The sequence below is a fragment of the Pleurodeles waltl genome, chromosome 11, assembly GCF_031143425.1.
Source record: "Pleurodeles waltl isolate 20211129_DDA chromosome 11, aPleWal1.hap1.20221129, whole genome shotgun sequence".
NCBI lineage: Eukaryota > Metazoa > Chordata > Amphibia > Caudata > Salamandridae > Pleurodeles > Pleurodeles waltl.
Window position 1 is genome coordinate 721,437,769 of NC_090450.1, and position 17,529 is coordinate 721,455,297.

Sequence of the window (17,529 nt, forward strand, 5' to 3'; positions counted from 1 at the left end):
TGCCTCCCCACGCCAGACTGCATTGCTGGGAACCGCGTCTTTTGCAGCTACTCCGGCTTCCGTGCACTTCCGGCGGAAATCCTTTGTGCACAGCCAAGCCTGGGTCCACGGCACTCTAACCTGCATTGCACGACTTTCTAAGTTGGTCTCCGGTGACGTGGGACTCCTTTGTGCAACTTCGGGTGAGCACCGTTTCACTCTTCTTCGTATTGCCTGTTCCGGCACTTCTGCGGGTGCTGCCTGCTTCTGAGAGGGCTCCTTGTCTTGCTCGACACCCCCTCTGTCCCCAGACGCAATTGGCGACATCCTGGTCCCTCCTGGGCCACAGCAGCATCCAAAAACCCTAACCGCACGATTTGCAGCTAGCAAGGCTTGTTGGCGGTCTTTCGGCGGGAAAAAACTTCTGCACGACTTTCCACAGCGTGGGGGATCCATCCTCCAAAGGGGAAGTCTCTAGCCCTTGTCGTTCCTGCAGAATCCTCAGCTTCTACTGTCCAGTAGTAGCTTCTTTGCACCCACAGCTGGCATTTCCTGGGCATCTGCCCATCTCCGACTTGCTTGTGACTTTTGGACTTGGTCCCCTTGTTCCACAGGTACCCTCGACTGGAAATCCATCGTTGTTGCATTGCTTGTTTGTGTCTTTCCTGCATAATTCCCCTATCACGACTTCTATGTCCTTTGGGGAACTTTAGTGCACTTTGCACTCACTTTTCAGGGTCTTGGGGTGGGCTATTTTTCTAACCCTCACTATTTTCTAATAGTCCCAACGACCCTCTACAAGGTCACATAGGTTTGGGGTCCATTCGTGATTCGCATTCCACTTTTGGAGTATATGGTTTGTGTTGCCCCTATCCCTATGTGCCCCCATTGCATCCTATTGTAACTATACATTGTTTGCACTGTTTTCTAAGACTATACTGCATATTTTTGGTATTGTGTACATATATCTTGTGTATATTTGCTATCCTCATACTGAGGGTACACTCTGAGATACTTTGGCATATTGTCATAAAAATAAAGTACCTTTATTTTTAGTATATCTGTGTATTGTGTTTTCTTATGATATTGTGCAAGTGACACTAGTGGTACTGTAGGAGCTTCACTCGTCTCCTAGTTCAGCCTAAGCCGCTCTGCTAAGCTACCATCTATCAGCCTATGCTGCTAGACACCCTATACACTAATACGGGATAACTGGGCCTGGTGCAAGGTGGAAGTACCCCTAGCTACTCACTACAAGCCAGTCCAGCCTCCTACACTACCTCAATGAACTTAAGGTGGTTGAAGGCTATAAGTACATGTATCAAAGAGAGGTGATTCCAGAGATTTTTCAGAGCAATGAAATGGTGGATTGGACACGGGCAATTCTGCGTGTCGCTCATATGAAGACATTTCTACTTTGAGGACTTCTTCTTCTACTGATGTTGATAACATACAAAACAAGCTTTTTCAATGCAACTGGTCTCGCATTTGTTCGAGTTAGAGCTATTAGCGTTGTCAAGCAAAAAAAAAACGCAGCACGATCGCGCTATGTAAAATGATCGTGGAAAATAAACAGATTAAGTAGTCCGGACTCCAGGCTGAAAACATCGAGCCTTGTATGTTTTTTGGTACTTTACCGGTGCTGGGTAGGTGGGCTAAACACCGGAAAAGGCATGACGTATGCATGCCTTTCACAAATGAAAGCAAGCAGATTTTAAAAGGCAAGCCCACAAACCAGTGTAAGTGACTGACGTGGCATGGGTGTGGTTTCAAGCCCAAATAGAGATTACAGAATGGACGGAGCACTTTGTGCTCGCCCATAAAAGGTCAATGAATGCACGATTAAGAAGGCTAGAACTGTCCACGTTTCCAAGAGATTTGAGGATGTTAATAGGTTATATTTTCCACCATATAGAGCCTATCTTTCTTTGCTGTATAATATAAATATGACATAGCTTACATAATTTAATATTGGTATTAGTTCTGGTTATTCTTTCACTACAGTTTGTCTTGCTGAAGAGTGGAGGTATGGGTTATTTATACATGAAATCATTACACTCAGACTTGATGGAATATGATGACGAATTGAGAACAGCCGAGAGAGGCACTTGGTAGAGAAGAAGCTCTGCGCAGCGGGGTCATTACTCTATATTTCATTAAGACTTATACCTAGGAGAGCCTGTCTTCTTTACAAAGACAGTTAAATATACCTTTTTGTTTACTTATTCATGCATAAACAACATACAATCAATTTCTAATATGCAGCAAATGATTGTTTATACAAACATGGTAAGTGTTTCTTTTTCTTTGATTGGATGCTGTGTAAGCCTCCACTGGATTCGTTTACAAACTAGAATTGCAAATCGCAATACTTTATTTAAAAAAAAATAAAAGCACCTATGAACACTTCGAAATTGTATCAAAAGGAGAAAAAGCTTCCCATAACTGGTAGTCAAGGGGGTCAGTATATGTGACTGGGTAGTATTTTCTTTTCACACTTTACTAGAGATTAACCAGTACTAGTTTAGTGATCTGGGATTGTATATATGATAGTCACATTTATAACACAGTGATGGTACCTCATGTCATGTGACCTCTTCAGCACCGCCTGGCTTTTTAACCCAATGCTGGTTTTAAACCCATGTTTGTGCCTGTAGTAAAACTAACATTAGCAGAAAAACAACTCTTTTTGTTAGCAACAAGGGCTGACCAAATGTGTTATATATTGTGGGAAATAGCCTTTATAACCTAGTCTTTACCATGAAATGACTTTACCATGCAGGAAGCTGGTCTGGTGTGTGGTGAGCACCTATGGTGTCATCTCTTTATAGCAGGGCCAGGTATCCCATATAAGTGAGGTGTAGACAGTGTCTAGAAAGCCAGAGCTCTTTAGAGGTAGCTATGGATGAGCAGCCAAGACTTATCTAGGAGACATGCAAAGCTTATGCAGTACCACTCTAGTCACACAGCACTTACACACATTAAAGAACCACACAGTGTTACTATAATAAAGTTCCTATATTTTTTTGTAACACAAGTACTAAAATACTGAATAGGCAATATCCCAACTGGAGGTAAGTAAACACACTATTATATGTACATTAGCAGTCAGGAATTAGCATAAAAAGCAATAAAAAACAGTGAAAGCCATATACTAAGAAAGTGGAATGCGAAGGTTGGTCCCCCACCCAAAGAAGAGGAATTGGTAGAGGGGAGCTGGAGGAAGTAGGAATCCCAAAGGGTAAGTACCAGAGTGCCCACCAGCGACCAGGAGAGAAGAGATATGTACCTGATTTTCCCCAAACCCACCAAAAAGACTTCAGTAGAGGATTTTGTAACCAGACAAGACTGCAAGGAACCAAAGGTGGATCCTGGTAGTGGAACACCTGTAAAGGAAGGGGACTTAGTCAGTTCACGTTGGAGTGTCCGTTCATGACAGGAGCCACTACCCACTAGTCTGTGGATGCAGGACCAGGTCGTCGGTGGACGAAGACAGTCAGCAGTGCAGCACTAGAGCAGCTGAGGAGTTCCTGAAGTGATGCAGTGGACGTCCCACGCCTGGAGAAGGATTACTGTCTGTCAGTCGTGTGGAAAAACCACCAACAACCAACTTGGATTGCAGATAGAGAGAACCAAGGGGATCACTCCAGACCACCACCCACGATGCAGGATCCACGCTGCTCTGGAGGAGAGAAGATGGCGCAGACTTAAGAGTCATCGCCCTCAGAGGATGCGCAGCCGGGGAAATGTTGCAGTTGCTGGAAGGAGCCGGAGAAACAATGTTGCAGAGGAGAGATGTTGCTGTAGATACAATGTGTCGGTCCCTCTAGGGTCCAGTCGCAGTTCCAGTGGCCAGAAGATGAAATAAACGTTGCAGAGGAATCATGCTGGAATCTTGTACGTTGAATCTGAGGATCCACCCAAGAGGGAGACCCTAAAAGGGGGATTGTTTACCTAGCAGGGTGACCTATCAGGAGGGGGATGTGATGTCACTTGCCTGACCTGGCCACTCCGATGCTCCCAGAGACCTCTGCCCACCTTGGATTCAAGATGGCAGAATCAAGTGGCCACCTGGAGGAGCTCTGGGCACCACCCTTTGGGTGGTGATGGACAAGGGTTGCTCCCTTTTTACATTGTCCAGTTTCGCACCAGAGCAGGGACCAAGGGCCCCTGGACTGGTGCACACCGGTTTATGCAATGAGGGCACCAAATGTGCCCTTGAAAGCATACTAGTGGCTTGGGGAGGCTACCCCTCTCAACCCATGTAACACCGGTTTCCAAAGGGAGAGGATGTTGCCTCCCTCTCCCAAAGGAAATCCTTTGTTCTGGCTTCCTGGGCTTGAGCTGGTCAAGCAGCAGGAGGGCAGAAACCTGTCTGTAGGATGCCAGCAGCACGGGCTGCCTGGGAAAACCCTGCAAACTGGTAGGATGGACACAGGGGACCTGTGTCCAGTACACGGGTAGAATGGCTTCCCCTCATTTACAAAGTAAAGGAAAATGGAGCTGGGCTTAATAGGGGCACCTCTGCTCATGCAGGGGTGCCTTCAGACGCAGGTACTTTCACGCTAGGAGGGCCTGCTGTAGGGGTGACCTGGTGCAGTGACCTGTAGTGGAAGGGTGCATGCCCCCTTTCACGGAGTCTGGAGTGGCAGACTTGCAGACACATTTTGCATAGACTCCCATGGGTGGCATAATACATGCTGCAGCCCATGGGGAACCCCTCATACCCCAGTACCCTGGTTGCCTAGGTACCAAGGGTCCAACATGGGGGAGCCAGTATGCCAGTTGTGGGGTGTACAAAGCCAGGAGCAACCACATTTAGGGGGAGAGAGCCCAGTCACTGTGGTCCTGGGTAGCAGGATCCCAGTAAGCAGTCGCAACACACTGACTGGCAAAAGTGGGGGTAACCATGCCAAAAAGAGGGTACTTTCCTACTGCAGGTAAGTATTTACACCGTTACCACACATGTACTTAAACACTCTGGTAAGTATTTTTTTCAATAACCTAATTGCTATGTTGTTTAAAATAAAAAGGGTGTCGTTGTGGAAGTAGTAAAAGGAGGTAAGGGTAATTTGGGGGCTCGGGGTGAACAGTGGTAAAAGTAGGCAAGGGTAATGTTAGGATTTATGGGTGGGTAGTGGTAAAGAGATTGGGAGTGATTTAAAAGGAAATAAAAAAAATATATATTTAACACCCCCCCCCCCCAAAAAAAATAAAATAAGTTACTTTAAAAAATATATATATTTACACGTGTGTAAAGGGAAGCAGATATCCTAAGATGTTAAAAAAAAATATATATAAAAAAATACTCTATAGTGCAAATAGCAAAAGATACACTGTATACCCCGGTTAAGTCCCTCTCATTATGGGGCAACATCAGAGATGTACCCAAGCATATCTGTCTATCAGTTAGGCCTCTGTCTAATGTCTATGTACAGCCATGTGTGGTAAAGTCTGCTTGGTAATAGTATGCTATTTAAAGGCATACATTTCATACCACAGTTGGCACGGGAGAAGGACCTGTGGAACCAGAACAGGAGACGGGCACTTTAAAATGGGAGTTGAGAGGTTGAGTGATGGTTGGTTTGTATTAGCAAATGGCAGGAAGCCCCAGGATCAGTAGTAGAGCAATGCAGGAGGGGCTATTTCACACTCTTTGGGTACACAAAAAGTTCCTTAATCCAGGGAAGGTGGACTTACACACCTCCTACACACACACCTCTACACACACACACACCTCTACACACACACCTCTACACACACACCTCTACACACACACCTCTACACACACACCTCTACACACACACCTCTACACACACACCTCTACACACACACCTCTACACACACACCTCTCTCTACACACCTACCTCTACACACCTACCTCTACACACCTACCTCTACACACCTACCTCTACACAACTACCTCTACACACACACACCTCTATACACACACCTCTATACACACACACACACACACCTCTATACACACACACACACCTCTATACACACACACCTCTATACACACACACCTCTACACACACACACACCTCTACACACACGCACCCACCCCTCTATACGCACGCACCCACCCCTCTATACGCACGCACCCACCCCTCTATACGCACGCACCCACCCCTCTATACGCACGCACCCACCCACCTCTATACGCACGCACCCACCCACCTCTATACGCACGCACCCACCCACCTCTATACGCACGCACCCACCCACCTCTATACGCACGCACCCACCCACCTCTATACGCACGCACCCACCCACCTCTATACGCACGCACGCACACACACCTCTATACGCACGCACGCACACACACCTCTATACGCACGCACGCACACACACACCTCTATACGCACGCACGCACGCACACCTCTATACGCACGCACGCACACACCTCTATACGCACGCACACACACACACACCTCTATACGCACGCACACACACACACCTCTATACGCACGCACACACCTCTATACGCACGCACACACCTCTATACGCACGCACACACCCACCTCTATACGCACGCACACACCCACCTCTATACGCACGCACACACCCACCTCTATACGCACGCACACACACACCTCTATACGCACGCACACACACACCTCTATACGCACGCACACACACACCTCTATACGCACGCACACACACACCTCTATACACACGCACACACACACCTCTATACACACGCACACACACACCTCTATACACACGCACACACACACCTCTATACACACGCACACACACACCTCTATACACACGCACACACACACCTCTATACACACGCACACACACACCTCTATATACACACACACCTCTATATACACACACACCTCTATATACACACACACCTCTATATACACACACACCTCTATATACACACACACCTCTATATACACACACACCTCTATATACACACACACCTCTATATACACACACACCTCTATATACACACACACCTCTATATACACACACACCTCTATATACACACACACCTCTATATACACACACACCTCTATATACACACACACCTCTATATACACACACACCTCTATACACACACACACCTCTATATACACACACACACACCTCTATATACACACACACACACCTCTATATACACACACACACACCTCTATACATATACACACGCACACCTCTATACATATACACACGCACACCTCTATATACACACGCACCTCTATATACACACGCACCTCTATATACACACACGCACACCTCTATACATATACACACGCACACCTCTATACATATACACACGCACACCTCTATACATATACACACGCACACCTCTATACATATACACACGCACACCTCTATACATATACACACGCACACCTCTATACATATACACACGCACACCTCTATACATATACACACGCACACCTCTATACAAATACACACGCACACCTCTATACAAATACACACGCACACCTCTATACAAATACACACGCACACCTCTATACATATACACACGCACACCTCTATACATATACACACGCACACCTCTATACATATACACACGCACACCTCTATACATATACACACGCACACCTCTATACATATACACACGCACACCTCTATACATATACACACGCACACCTCTATACATATACACACGCACACCTCTATACATATACACACGCACACCTCTATACATATACACACGCACACCTCTATATACACACACCTCTATATACACACACACACCTCTATATACACACACACACCTCTATATACACACACACACCTCTATATACACACACACACCTCTATATACACACACACACCTCTATACACACACACCTCTATACACACACACACACACCTCTATACACACACACACACACCTCTATACACACACACACACACCTCTATACACACACACACACCTCTATATACACACACACACACCTCTATATACACACACACACACCTCTATATACACACACACACACCTCTATATACACACACACACACCTCTATATACACACACACACACCTCTATATACACACACACCTCTACCTACCTACCTACCTACCTCATCAAGTACAATGCAGGGGAAGGTTAGTTTAAGATGGGTAAGAGATTGAAAAGAGGGAGGCAAGTACGGTAGACTATAATGAACAGTCTTACCTATTAATGGTGAGTTGCTGTAGTAAGTCATCCAACACGATTGGCTTACTAGCAGATCCAAGGGTTTAGATGGAGTGATCAGTGAGATTATTTCCACAACTTCCAACATACTGTTTGTATTTTTTGGATGCAGTAAATTTGTCTTTCTTGAAGCTTGCTCTTATTGTTTCACAGGTGTTGGCACCTCCAGCTCCTCCTTATGGGACATCCAGGGAAATGCCATTGTAACACCTCAGTACATCCGCCTAACACCAGACATGCAAAGCAAGCAAGGGGCAATCTGGAATAGAGTGGTAAGACTTTGTGGTGTTGATGCCTAAATGGAGCTTTTCTCCCCAACTGCTTTCTCACATTCCTACGATCTTGAGCTTACTGCTTCTTTGGAGTGCAGCTTAAAGCTCTCATATTTCACTGTGTGTGTCCAGTCATTACTTTTCACTTTCAGCCACTGAGCAAATCATCTTATCTGGTGGGGAGGTGGTCTAACAGCAGCCTAGTAATGTACAGTCTGCATTTTTCTAGTGCCTATCAAAAATACCTTCAAGAAAAAAAACACTATCTTTACTTGCAAATGTTGTTTCGTTCTAGCCGTACATCCTCAAATTGCATGCCATCTCATAGTCCTCTGTATTCCTAAAGTCTGTCATGAGAACTTAAAAATTCTGATTGCTACCTTTTTTCTTCCCCTTCTTTTAAGTGGGCTGCTCCTACACTTCATCCTTTGCAACCTCCTCTCGTTGAGCACTCTACTTTCACATGCATGTTTGCCTTATTCTATTATTGCTTTTCTGCTAATTGCCCACAACTAATTTACAAGATCACAGCTCTCCTTTCAAGGTCATACCCATGCAACCTAAAAATACCTAATTTGCTGTAGCTCATCTATGAGCCCCACCTACCATGTGCTTGAGCTCAGATACACCACCTGCTAATGATCACACTTAAGTCGTATTAGTTTAATCCATCACAATGAATCTGAAAGTAAACGGTTGGTTTGAGCACATGCGACTAGTTGCTATAGCCAGAATAACCAATGATGGTGGAGTAACCATTAACATTGGGTTCCTGAACAGTGTGCTGCCTGGTGTAAAGAACTGTAATGCCTTGTCAAGGGTTTTACGTGCTATATAAATTAAAATACAGTACAATGCAACGTGATGTGAGTGGGTATCTTTGATCTCCTGTACATAGGCATTCTTCACTTATGGCATGCCAGATGAAGAGACTCCTCACAAGATATGCTTGTAAAACACTTTATTCATGAGTCTTCTACAACAGAGCACCGGGCAGCACTTCAACTGCAAGACTAAAGCCCTGGGCTAGTAATCGGGCCAGAATCCAGCTTAAATTTAGACATGGGATGCAGCCAGGTCATAGATAAGAACACATTTCTTGACCTTTTACAATGAAACCAAAGCACTGTCCCGGTTTACACATCATACATTATATACTTTTCAAATTTGACTTGTGGAATGACTATAAATATATACGGTCGTAGGTTGCAGTTACCCCAACACTTGTTGCCACAGGAGTTATAACCAAGAAATCCTGCTTGCACACCTGAATCATTCTCCATATCCGAATAATCACCTGAACCTTCCTTGGGTATAAGCACAAGATGTCTGCAGCTGGTTATCTGGCTCATGATCCAGTCTTTAATAGTGAACCTCGTGTGTATATTGTGCACCATCCTCTTCACACCAAGATCCAGTGGGCTTGACCTCATGCAAAATTCCAACACTGCTACGCTCTGTTGAAGTCCAGCTCCATACAACCAGTACTTAACCCCTTCGCTGCCAGGCCTTTTTTTTTGGCTAATTGGGGCAGTTCGCGCTTAGGCCCTCATAACTTTTTGTCAACTTAAGCTAGCCAAGCCAAATTTGCGTCCTTTTTTTCCAACATCCTAGAGATTCTAGAGGTATCCAGACTTTATGGGTTCCCCTGAAGGAGGCCAAGAAATTAGCCAAAATACAGTGAATTTGGTTTTTTCCAAAAAATGGGAAAAAGGGGCTGCAGAAGAAGGCTTGTGGTTTTTTCCCTGAAAATGGCATCAACAAAGGGTTTGCAGTGCTAAAATCACCAGCTTCCCAGCTTTCAGGAACAGGCAGACTTGAATCAGAAAAAACAATTTTTCAACACAATTTTGGCATTTTACTGGGACATACCCCATTTTTACGATTTGTTTTGTGCTTTCAGCCTCCTTCCAGTCAGTGACCGAAATGGGCGTGAAACCAATGCTGGATCCCAGAAACCTAAACATTTTTGAAAAGTAGACAAAATTCTGAATTCAGCAAGGGATAATTTGTGTATATCCTGCAAGGGTTTCCTACAGAAAATAACTGGAAAAACAAAATATTGAAATTGAGGTGAAAAAACCAGCAATTTTTCTCTGTAACCTTTGCCTGCATTTTGGCCTCTAGCTCAGCCGGCACCTAGGGAAACCTACCAAACGTGCATTTTTGAAAACTAGAGACCTAGGGGAATCCAAGATGGGGTGACTTGTGGGGCTCTGACCAGGTTCTGTTACCCAGAATCCTTTGCAAACCTCAATTTGGCTAAACAAAACCCCATTTCCCTCACATTTCGGTGACAGAAAGTTCTGGAATGTGAGAGGAGCCACAAATTTTCTTCCACCCAGCGCTCCCCCAAGGCCAAAAACTTGTAGAGATAGAGGGGATAGCACAGCGAGTTGATAAGGACATATTCTTCTTTTATACATCTTTAGGCTGACTCTGCTTTGGGGACCCACACAAGTGAGGTGTCATTTTACTTGGGAGACTGAGGGGAATGCTGGGGAGTAGGAATTTTGTGCTGGAGCGGTGATCGTACAAACGAAAGTCAGGAAAATTGGCTTTTTTAAGCAAATTTTGAGGTTTGCAGAGGAGCCTGGGTAAGAGAATGTTGGGGGATCCACACAAGCCACACCTTCCTGGATTCCTTGGGGTGTCTAGTTGAAAAAAATGTCTGGGTTTAGTAGGTTTCCCTAGATGAAGGCCGCACCCAGGACTAAAAACATAGGTGACCCCTCTCCCCCAAACACAGGTAGTTTTGTAATATATCATTTTGATGCGTCCACATACGTCTGTGATGTTCCAAACACTAAAATTGTGAAAAGAAACGCACTTAGGTTATGTGAAAAAGACCCCTCACCCACCAACCAAGTTTGTGGCATGCTTCAGCATCGGGGTCCCACCTGAGACACCTAGTGTGTCTCAAGTGTGCTGCGACGCCTGATTACAGCTGAGCAGGTTTTGTCATTTGTACCACACATACTGGTTGGATTTGGCACAAGGGTGAGTGATGGTTCAGTAGATCAGATTTTATTAACAAGACATTTCACAAAAGTGAAATGCACTGGTAATAACTGAAAGGCCAAAAAACGGAACCAATGACTCACAGCTCGTGAGCTGTAAAGCCACGGCAAGGTACCAACCGCTTTACAGTCCATTCACACACCTTTCATACATGACATGCACAAGACCATTCACGCCGCCAGCCACGGGCCCAGCACATTACAACACTCGCATCGACAGACAGCGCTAGTCAAGGACCAGTCACTTTCATACGCCCATATGCCTGATGACACCAGCTGATGTGTGTGGACTGGCGTTTGGCTGGCACCGCCAGCCAAGCGCCACCCCACCCATACCGCCAGCCAAGCGCCACCCCACGCACACCGCCATCACTTTTTGTTTTGTTTATAAACTACGAAGAAACCTCTTACTAATTATAAAATAAGTACAAAACTACAAACACAAAAGCTCTAACTGAATACTTGTCAGTGATGCCAACCGTGAAACTGAACATATGAAAATATAAAACAGGCAGTTTACGCTCACGGTATTTCCCAAAAGTTTTTCCTTGTGTGGTAACTTCTAAAACAGCCGGACACACACAGCCCAGGCTTTGAAGGGCATTCGGGCAGTACATCCGGCTCTCCATCCGGATTGATCTCCGGGCACATACTCTACATTTCTTTGTGGGCAAGTCTTTTTTGGGAGTGGGAGGAATGTGATCTGGAAATTGGCGATCTTTCAATCTAGCCACTTCCTCCACCACTTCTACACTAGGAACTGTTGCCCGTTCCACCACAATAAGGCTCTCTATCACTGACTCCTGAAATTGAACACATGTCATCCTTGACTCAGGTGGACAATCCTTGAACACAAAGCATTAAAAGTTGCCAAATGAAATAAATGTAGGGCCAACTTTTTATACCACACGTAAGACTTACGAAGGGCAGTGTAAGGTTCCAACCTCTGATCTATTCTATCAACACCACCCATGTGCCTTTTATAGTTCAAAATGCACGCAGTTTTGCGTACTTCCGCAACCTGACCCCAAACAGTCACGGGGGAAGTACTTTCATCATGGATGGTAGATAGCATGTACACATCCGTCCTGTCTGAAAATTTCAGAGCTAGCAGCTCATTATTCCTCAAGGCACTGCACTGTCCCCTCTCACGTTATTTTTTTTTTTTTACAGACAAGCTCCCTTGGATAGCCTTTCCGGTTAGAACGGATTGTGCCACAAGCAACAGTGTCCACTCTAAACAACTCCTTGAACAACTGCACTCCAGTGTAGAAATTATCTACGTACAAATGGTGACCTTTGTTAAACAGTCGTCTACCAAGTTCCCACACAATTTTTTCGCTAACTCCAAAAGTGGCCGGACAACCAGGAGGGTCAATACTGGAATCCCTACCAGTGTAGACCCGGAAATTATACACACATCCTGTACTGCTTTCTGACAGCATATACAATTTAATCCCATACCGTGCCCTCTTACTAGGAATGTACTGCTTAAAAACTAAACGCCCCTTGAAAAGGACCAAAGACTCGTCCACACTTATCTCTTTGCCTGGAACATAGACCTCTGAAAACCGATCTACAAAATGATCAAGGACAGGCCTAATCTTAAAAAGACCGTCACAATCAGGGTAATCATGCGGCAAGGCTAAAGCATTGCCTACAAAATGCAGCATACGAAGAAGAAGCAAATGGCGATTACGTGTCATAGTTGCAGGAAATATAGCCATTGCCAGCAAGGGACTAGTAGACCAATAAGAAGTCAGCGACGGCTTCCTGATCAGCCCCATCAAAAAAGTCAAACCTAAAAACGTTTTAATCTATCCAGATATGTGGGAACCCACTGAGTAGCTCTAGACTGAGGCTTAAGTCTGGCAGCGTTGTCCCTCAAATATTGCTCTGCATACAAATTAGTCTACTCCACAATCTCTTCCAAAAATACATCGTCCATAAACAAGTGAATCAAATGGACAGGCAAAAACGTTTCCGTATTGACTCTACACCCTAGGAGACCAGTAAATGCAGGTAACTGTGGCTGCTTCATGTTTGGGGCAATCCAGGTGTCCGGTCTTCTAATGGGAAACCCTTCAGCCCCAGGCTGCTGCACTCTCTTGGCACATCAATGTCCTCCTCTACACCAGACCCTTCATCTGCACTGAGAGTAGCTTCCTCATCGGAAGAATACTCTTGGACAGAAAACTCACTGCCAGAATCTCTCACTTCCTCCTCTGCCTCAGATGCAGAGTCAGTCTCGTAATCATGGTCTGAAGACTACTCGGAGCATGCCAACAACCTGCTGCGCGGTCACTCGGCAGCTAGCCATGATCCTCACTAACAACAAATGGATTGCCAACAACAACTAGCACTAAAATGAGTAATAAACAAAGTGTAGCTTTATCACAAAGAGTTATGTACTACAAAACTATACCACTCACTTGCCTGAAAAAGCTACTCACCAGCAACTACTCTGCACAGACACAGCAATCACCAATGATATCCCACTAAAAAGAAAAAAGCAAATTAGACATATGACAACACAAATATCATTGTGCTCAAATCTAAGGACAATTTCACACACAATACTGCATTTAGTACACCACCTACAAACATGTCATTCATGCATATCAACAATACTCCTTTGGAGTAAATTGCTTTCACTTACCTAAAACATGCAACTATGTAAATTGCAGGACAACTACTGCCAAAACCGCAAGGATCCCCAGCAAAGGAAGCAAAAGCTTTGAACTAGAACAAAAAGAAGAAACAAACTGTTATAATCACAAATACAAATACTTCGCCAGTTGACAAACACCACACCACCAAGAACTTAGAAATTGTCCCTGGTGCCTAAGTGGCTTCTGCCCCACTAGGAGGCAGATGGGCCTAAAAAAAAAATAGGCTGATCTGCCTCCAAGGTGGGCAGAAATGGCCATCACTAACGTGCCCCCCACACAAAACACACACAGGATCCCTGGTGCCTAAGTGGATTCTGCCCCCCTTGGGGGCAGATGGCCGTAACAAAATTGGCCGATCTGCCCCCAAGGAGGGCAGAAATGGCCAACAGCTCTGTGCCCACTTTAGGGGGCGACCCTTGCCAAAGGGGGTAAACGGGGGGCACCCCCAGCACTAAACAAAAAAAGGGGAACCAAAACATAAATCCCTGTCGTATTGGTGGTTTCTGCCCTCCTTGGGGGCAGATGGGCCTACAAAAATAGGCCCCTCTGCCAAATACGACCCTTGCCCAAGGGGTGCCCCCAAACACACAAAACACACACACATCTCACAATCCCTGGTGCCTAGCGGAGATCACCTCGTCCAAGGCCATGTACGAGTTAAGAAACTTCGACAAACCAATCAACACAAGCAAAGGTTTCCTTATACTTGACCAACTCTGACCTCTTTCTTCCTCTCTTCATGGTATCAAACTGCTAGTGCTTTTTCCACTGTCTGTCTTGCCCTCCGCTATGAAGTGTTCACATCCTAAAAAATCATTGACCATTTCCTCGTTCATATAGATACAATTCTGACCATGTTTTTGCTTTATAAGATGGACAAAATGTTACTAAATTAGGGGTGATCTCCTAATACGACAACACTGATTGCACTGTCCTATCATTTCACATTGCTTTCTAAAACCACTCCATACATACTTTCACATCATGATTCAATTTTTCTGTCTCCTAGAAAGCCTTGTGATGATAGTGTTGAGTGATTGTAATCTTACTGGAATGTCACCACATCTGAAATTGTTCCCTGAATGCCATAGTGACTCATTAATTCATACCGAAAAACGTCCCTCTCAAGCACTTGCCACAAAAAAATATATAATTGACATATTTACTTGGGTGCTCCATAAACTAAACCACTGTCAGAAGGCCTCTGGAATCACAAAGGAGTACAGGTGTCGACATAAGCATTAAACCTTTCTTTTGTTAATTAGTACCCAGAACAGGTCTGCTGCTATTAATTGGTTTCTCCTTTCCAGCTTCTGGGCATAGGCGTTAAACACTTTCCTGTCAAAAGGAAAACTGTTGAATAAAGTCATCATCAAACGTTCTTTGTATGTCAAATAGTCAAGAGTTCAAAAGAAGCTAGTCTGATTTGTACAGCAAGTCATCATCCTCCACAGACAAACTATCCATCATATTTTCTGTAACTACAATACCAAAGTAGAGTGCACTCCCTTGGCCAATTGATAATCACATTTCTAATGGCTGCAACATTTCCCCTGTGCACATTTCCCACCACTGCAGCTAGGTTGTGGTGGGGCGTCATAATTTATACCTGTCCTTCGTGTGTCAGCTTGCTTAGAATGGCCACATCTGTTTTCTGTGATGTGATCCCGGTTACCTTTATAACGTGGTAGGATGCACTCCAGTATTCTTATTTTAGCTCTGGCTGTGATTCCTTTTTATCAGCACTACAGCTTCTATTGTTATATTTTTAATGGTGTATTTGACCGTGTGTTGCTCTGGGTGGGTTGTTTTGTTACTTTGGTGAATGACCCATAGTTTCTTTCTCCTATAGCCATGCTATCTTAGAGACTGGGAACTACAAGTCAACTTCAAGATCCATGGGCAAGGCAAGAAGAACCTTGTTGGTGACGGCCTGGCGGTGTGGTACACCAAAGACCGAATGCAGACAGGTCAGATCCCAGTGCATCAGCACTCAGGGCTGTGCTGTACTTTGATATCTTAGTTGTGTAGCCTGCCACCCCGAATAATATATATAGAGGCCAGACCTTTCAACTTTATTTTTGCTAGAGTACTGAGTCGCCTCCCCCCTTGCCCCCCCCCCCCCCCCCCCCCCAAACCAGCCCCTTCTCCTTAGTGATGCATCAATGGTTGTGACTTCAGATTACTTGAGGTAGACTCCTGTATTTTGCATTGGTCGTATGGATTTGTTTATCTTGCAGATATAGGGTGATGTAATGGCAGTTGTGAACCATGCTCAAGCATTTAAGATGTACTGTCTTCTAAGGGGACTTAATGCACAGTTTACAGTTTGTAGGGTCGACTTCAGTTCTTGAACAGCAAAAACCACCATTATCTGATTGTCTTTGTCTATGCTGCTCTTTTTTTATCCAGTGAATTTGTCACCCTGTAAATCCACTGCAGTTGCTTCATTATTTGTGTGAAATGTAAGTGCTCTACTTGCCAAGTGATGCTCTCATGAGAAGTCTAACCACGGTCTCTGGTTGCTACCTCCCCTCTCATTCCTAGCTGTGGGACTCTGGCAGAGGTTTCTCGTCATAAGGCCACAGACCGTTTTTACCTGTGCTTTTGCAGGAGGGCCTACTAGCTTTAACACTGGCAGTCTCCAATTACTGGGTTCATTACTTTATCTCCATAGTTTATGATTTTGTTGTGTGCTGTGTGTTTTTTTTTTTTTTTTTTCATTTGTATGTGGTGACCACGTCTGTGGGTGCCCAAGGAAGAAGCAGTATGAATCTACAGAAGATGATGGTTTCCCTCTGTGGTGCTTCAGCCTGTTTTGGATATAATAACCCTGGGTCACAACCATGAAAGAGTGGACTGAGGGAGTCTACATCTAATAATTGACTTACCAGTGTATATATATTTTTTTTCTTTTTTGTTTTATAACTAACCTTGACTTCACCCATTGTGTTTTGTACTGTATGATGTCCAGCAATCAAAAACACCTTAACAGAGTATCGGGACAGTTATGAGGATAGGGGAACTATGTGAAAACTAGGAAAATCTTGTAATACTTTGGCAGCTGTCTTTGGGACATTGTTGAATTGATCAACAAATTTTCTGCAGAGTGGTGTGCCATAACAAATACAATCCACTGATAAATGGGACATACTCCATGTTTCGTCCAGTCATTCCTGTTCGTTTTATAATGAAGTATAATGTTAAGTTACTGACCCCCAAGAGAATTAATAGAAAGGCTGTGCCTCTATAGTTCAAAACAAATGTTCCCACATAGTTTACACACAATCTTTTCACATATTAAAGCACAGAGGACATAGGTGTGTTTATGACTGAATGTTTTCCTGCGTCTCTAGAACTTGATTCAGAAAGTTTAGCGTGTGCTGCAC

General features: G+C 44.5%; 1 protein-coding gene across 2 annotated transcripts in view; it reads left to right on the forward strand.

The window, feature by feature from the left end:
• Positions 1 to 17,529, forward strand: part of LMAN2L (lectin, mannose binding 2 like) — an 89,459-nt gene that overhangs the window by 14,865 nt on the left and 57,065 nt on the right. For both annotated transcript variants that reach the window (XM_069214404.1, XM_069214405.1), the window contains exons 2-3: positions 8,330 to 8,448; positions 15,993 to 16,110. In XM_069214404.1, the coding sequence (XP_069070505.1) occupies positions 8,330 to 8,448; positions 15,993 to 16,110 (237 nt within the window). The remainder of the gene's footprint in view (positions 1 to 8,329; positions 8,449 to 15,992; positions 16,111 to 17,529) is intronic.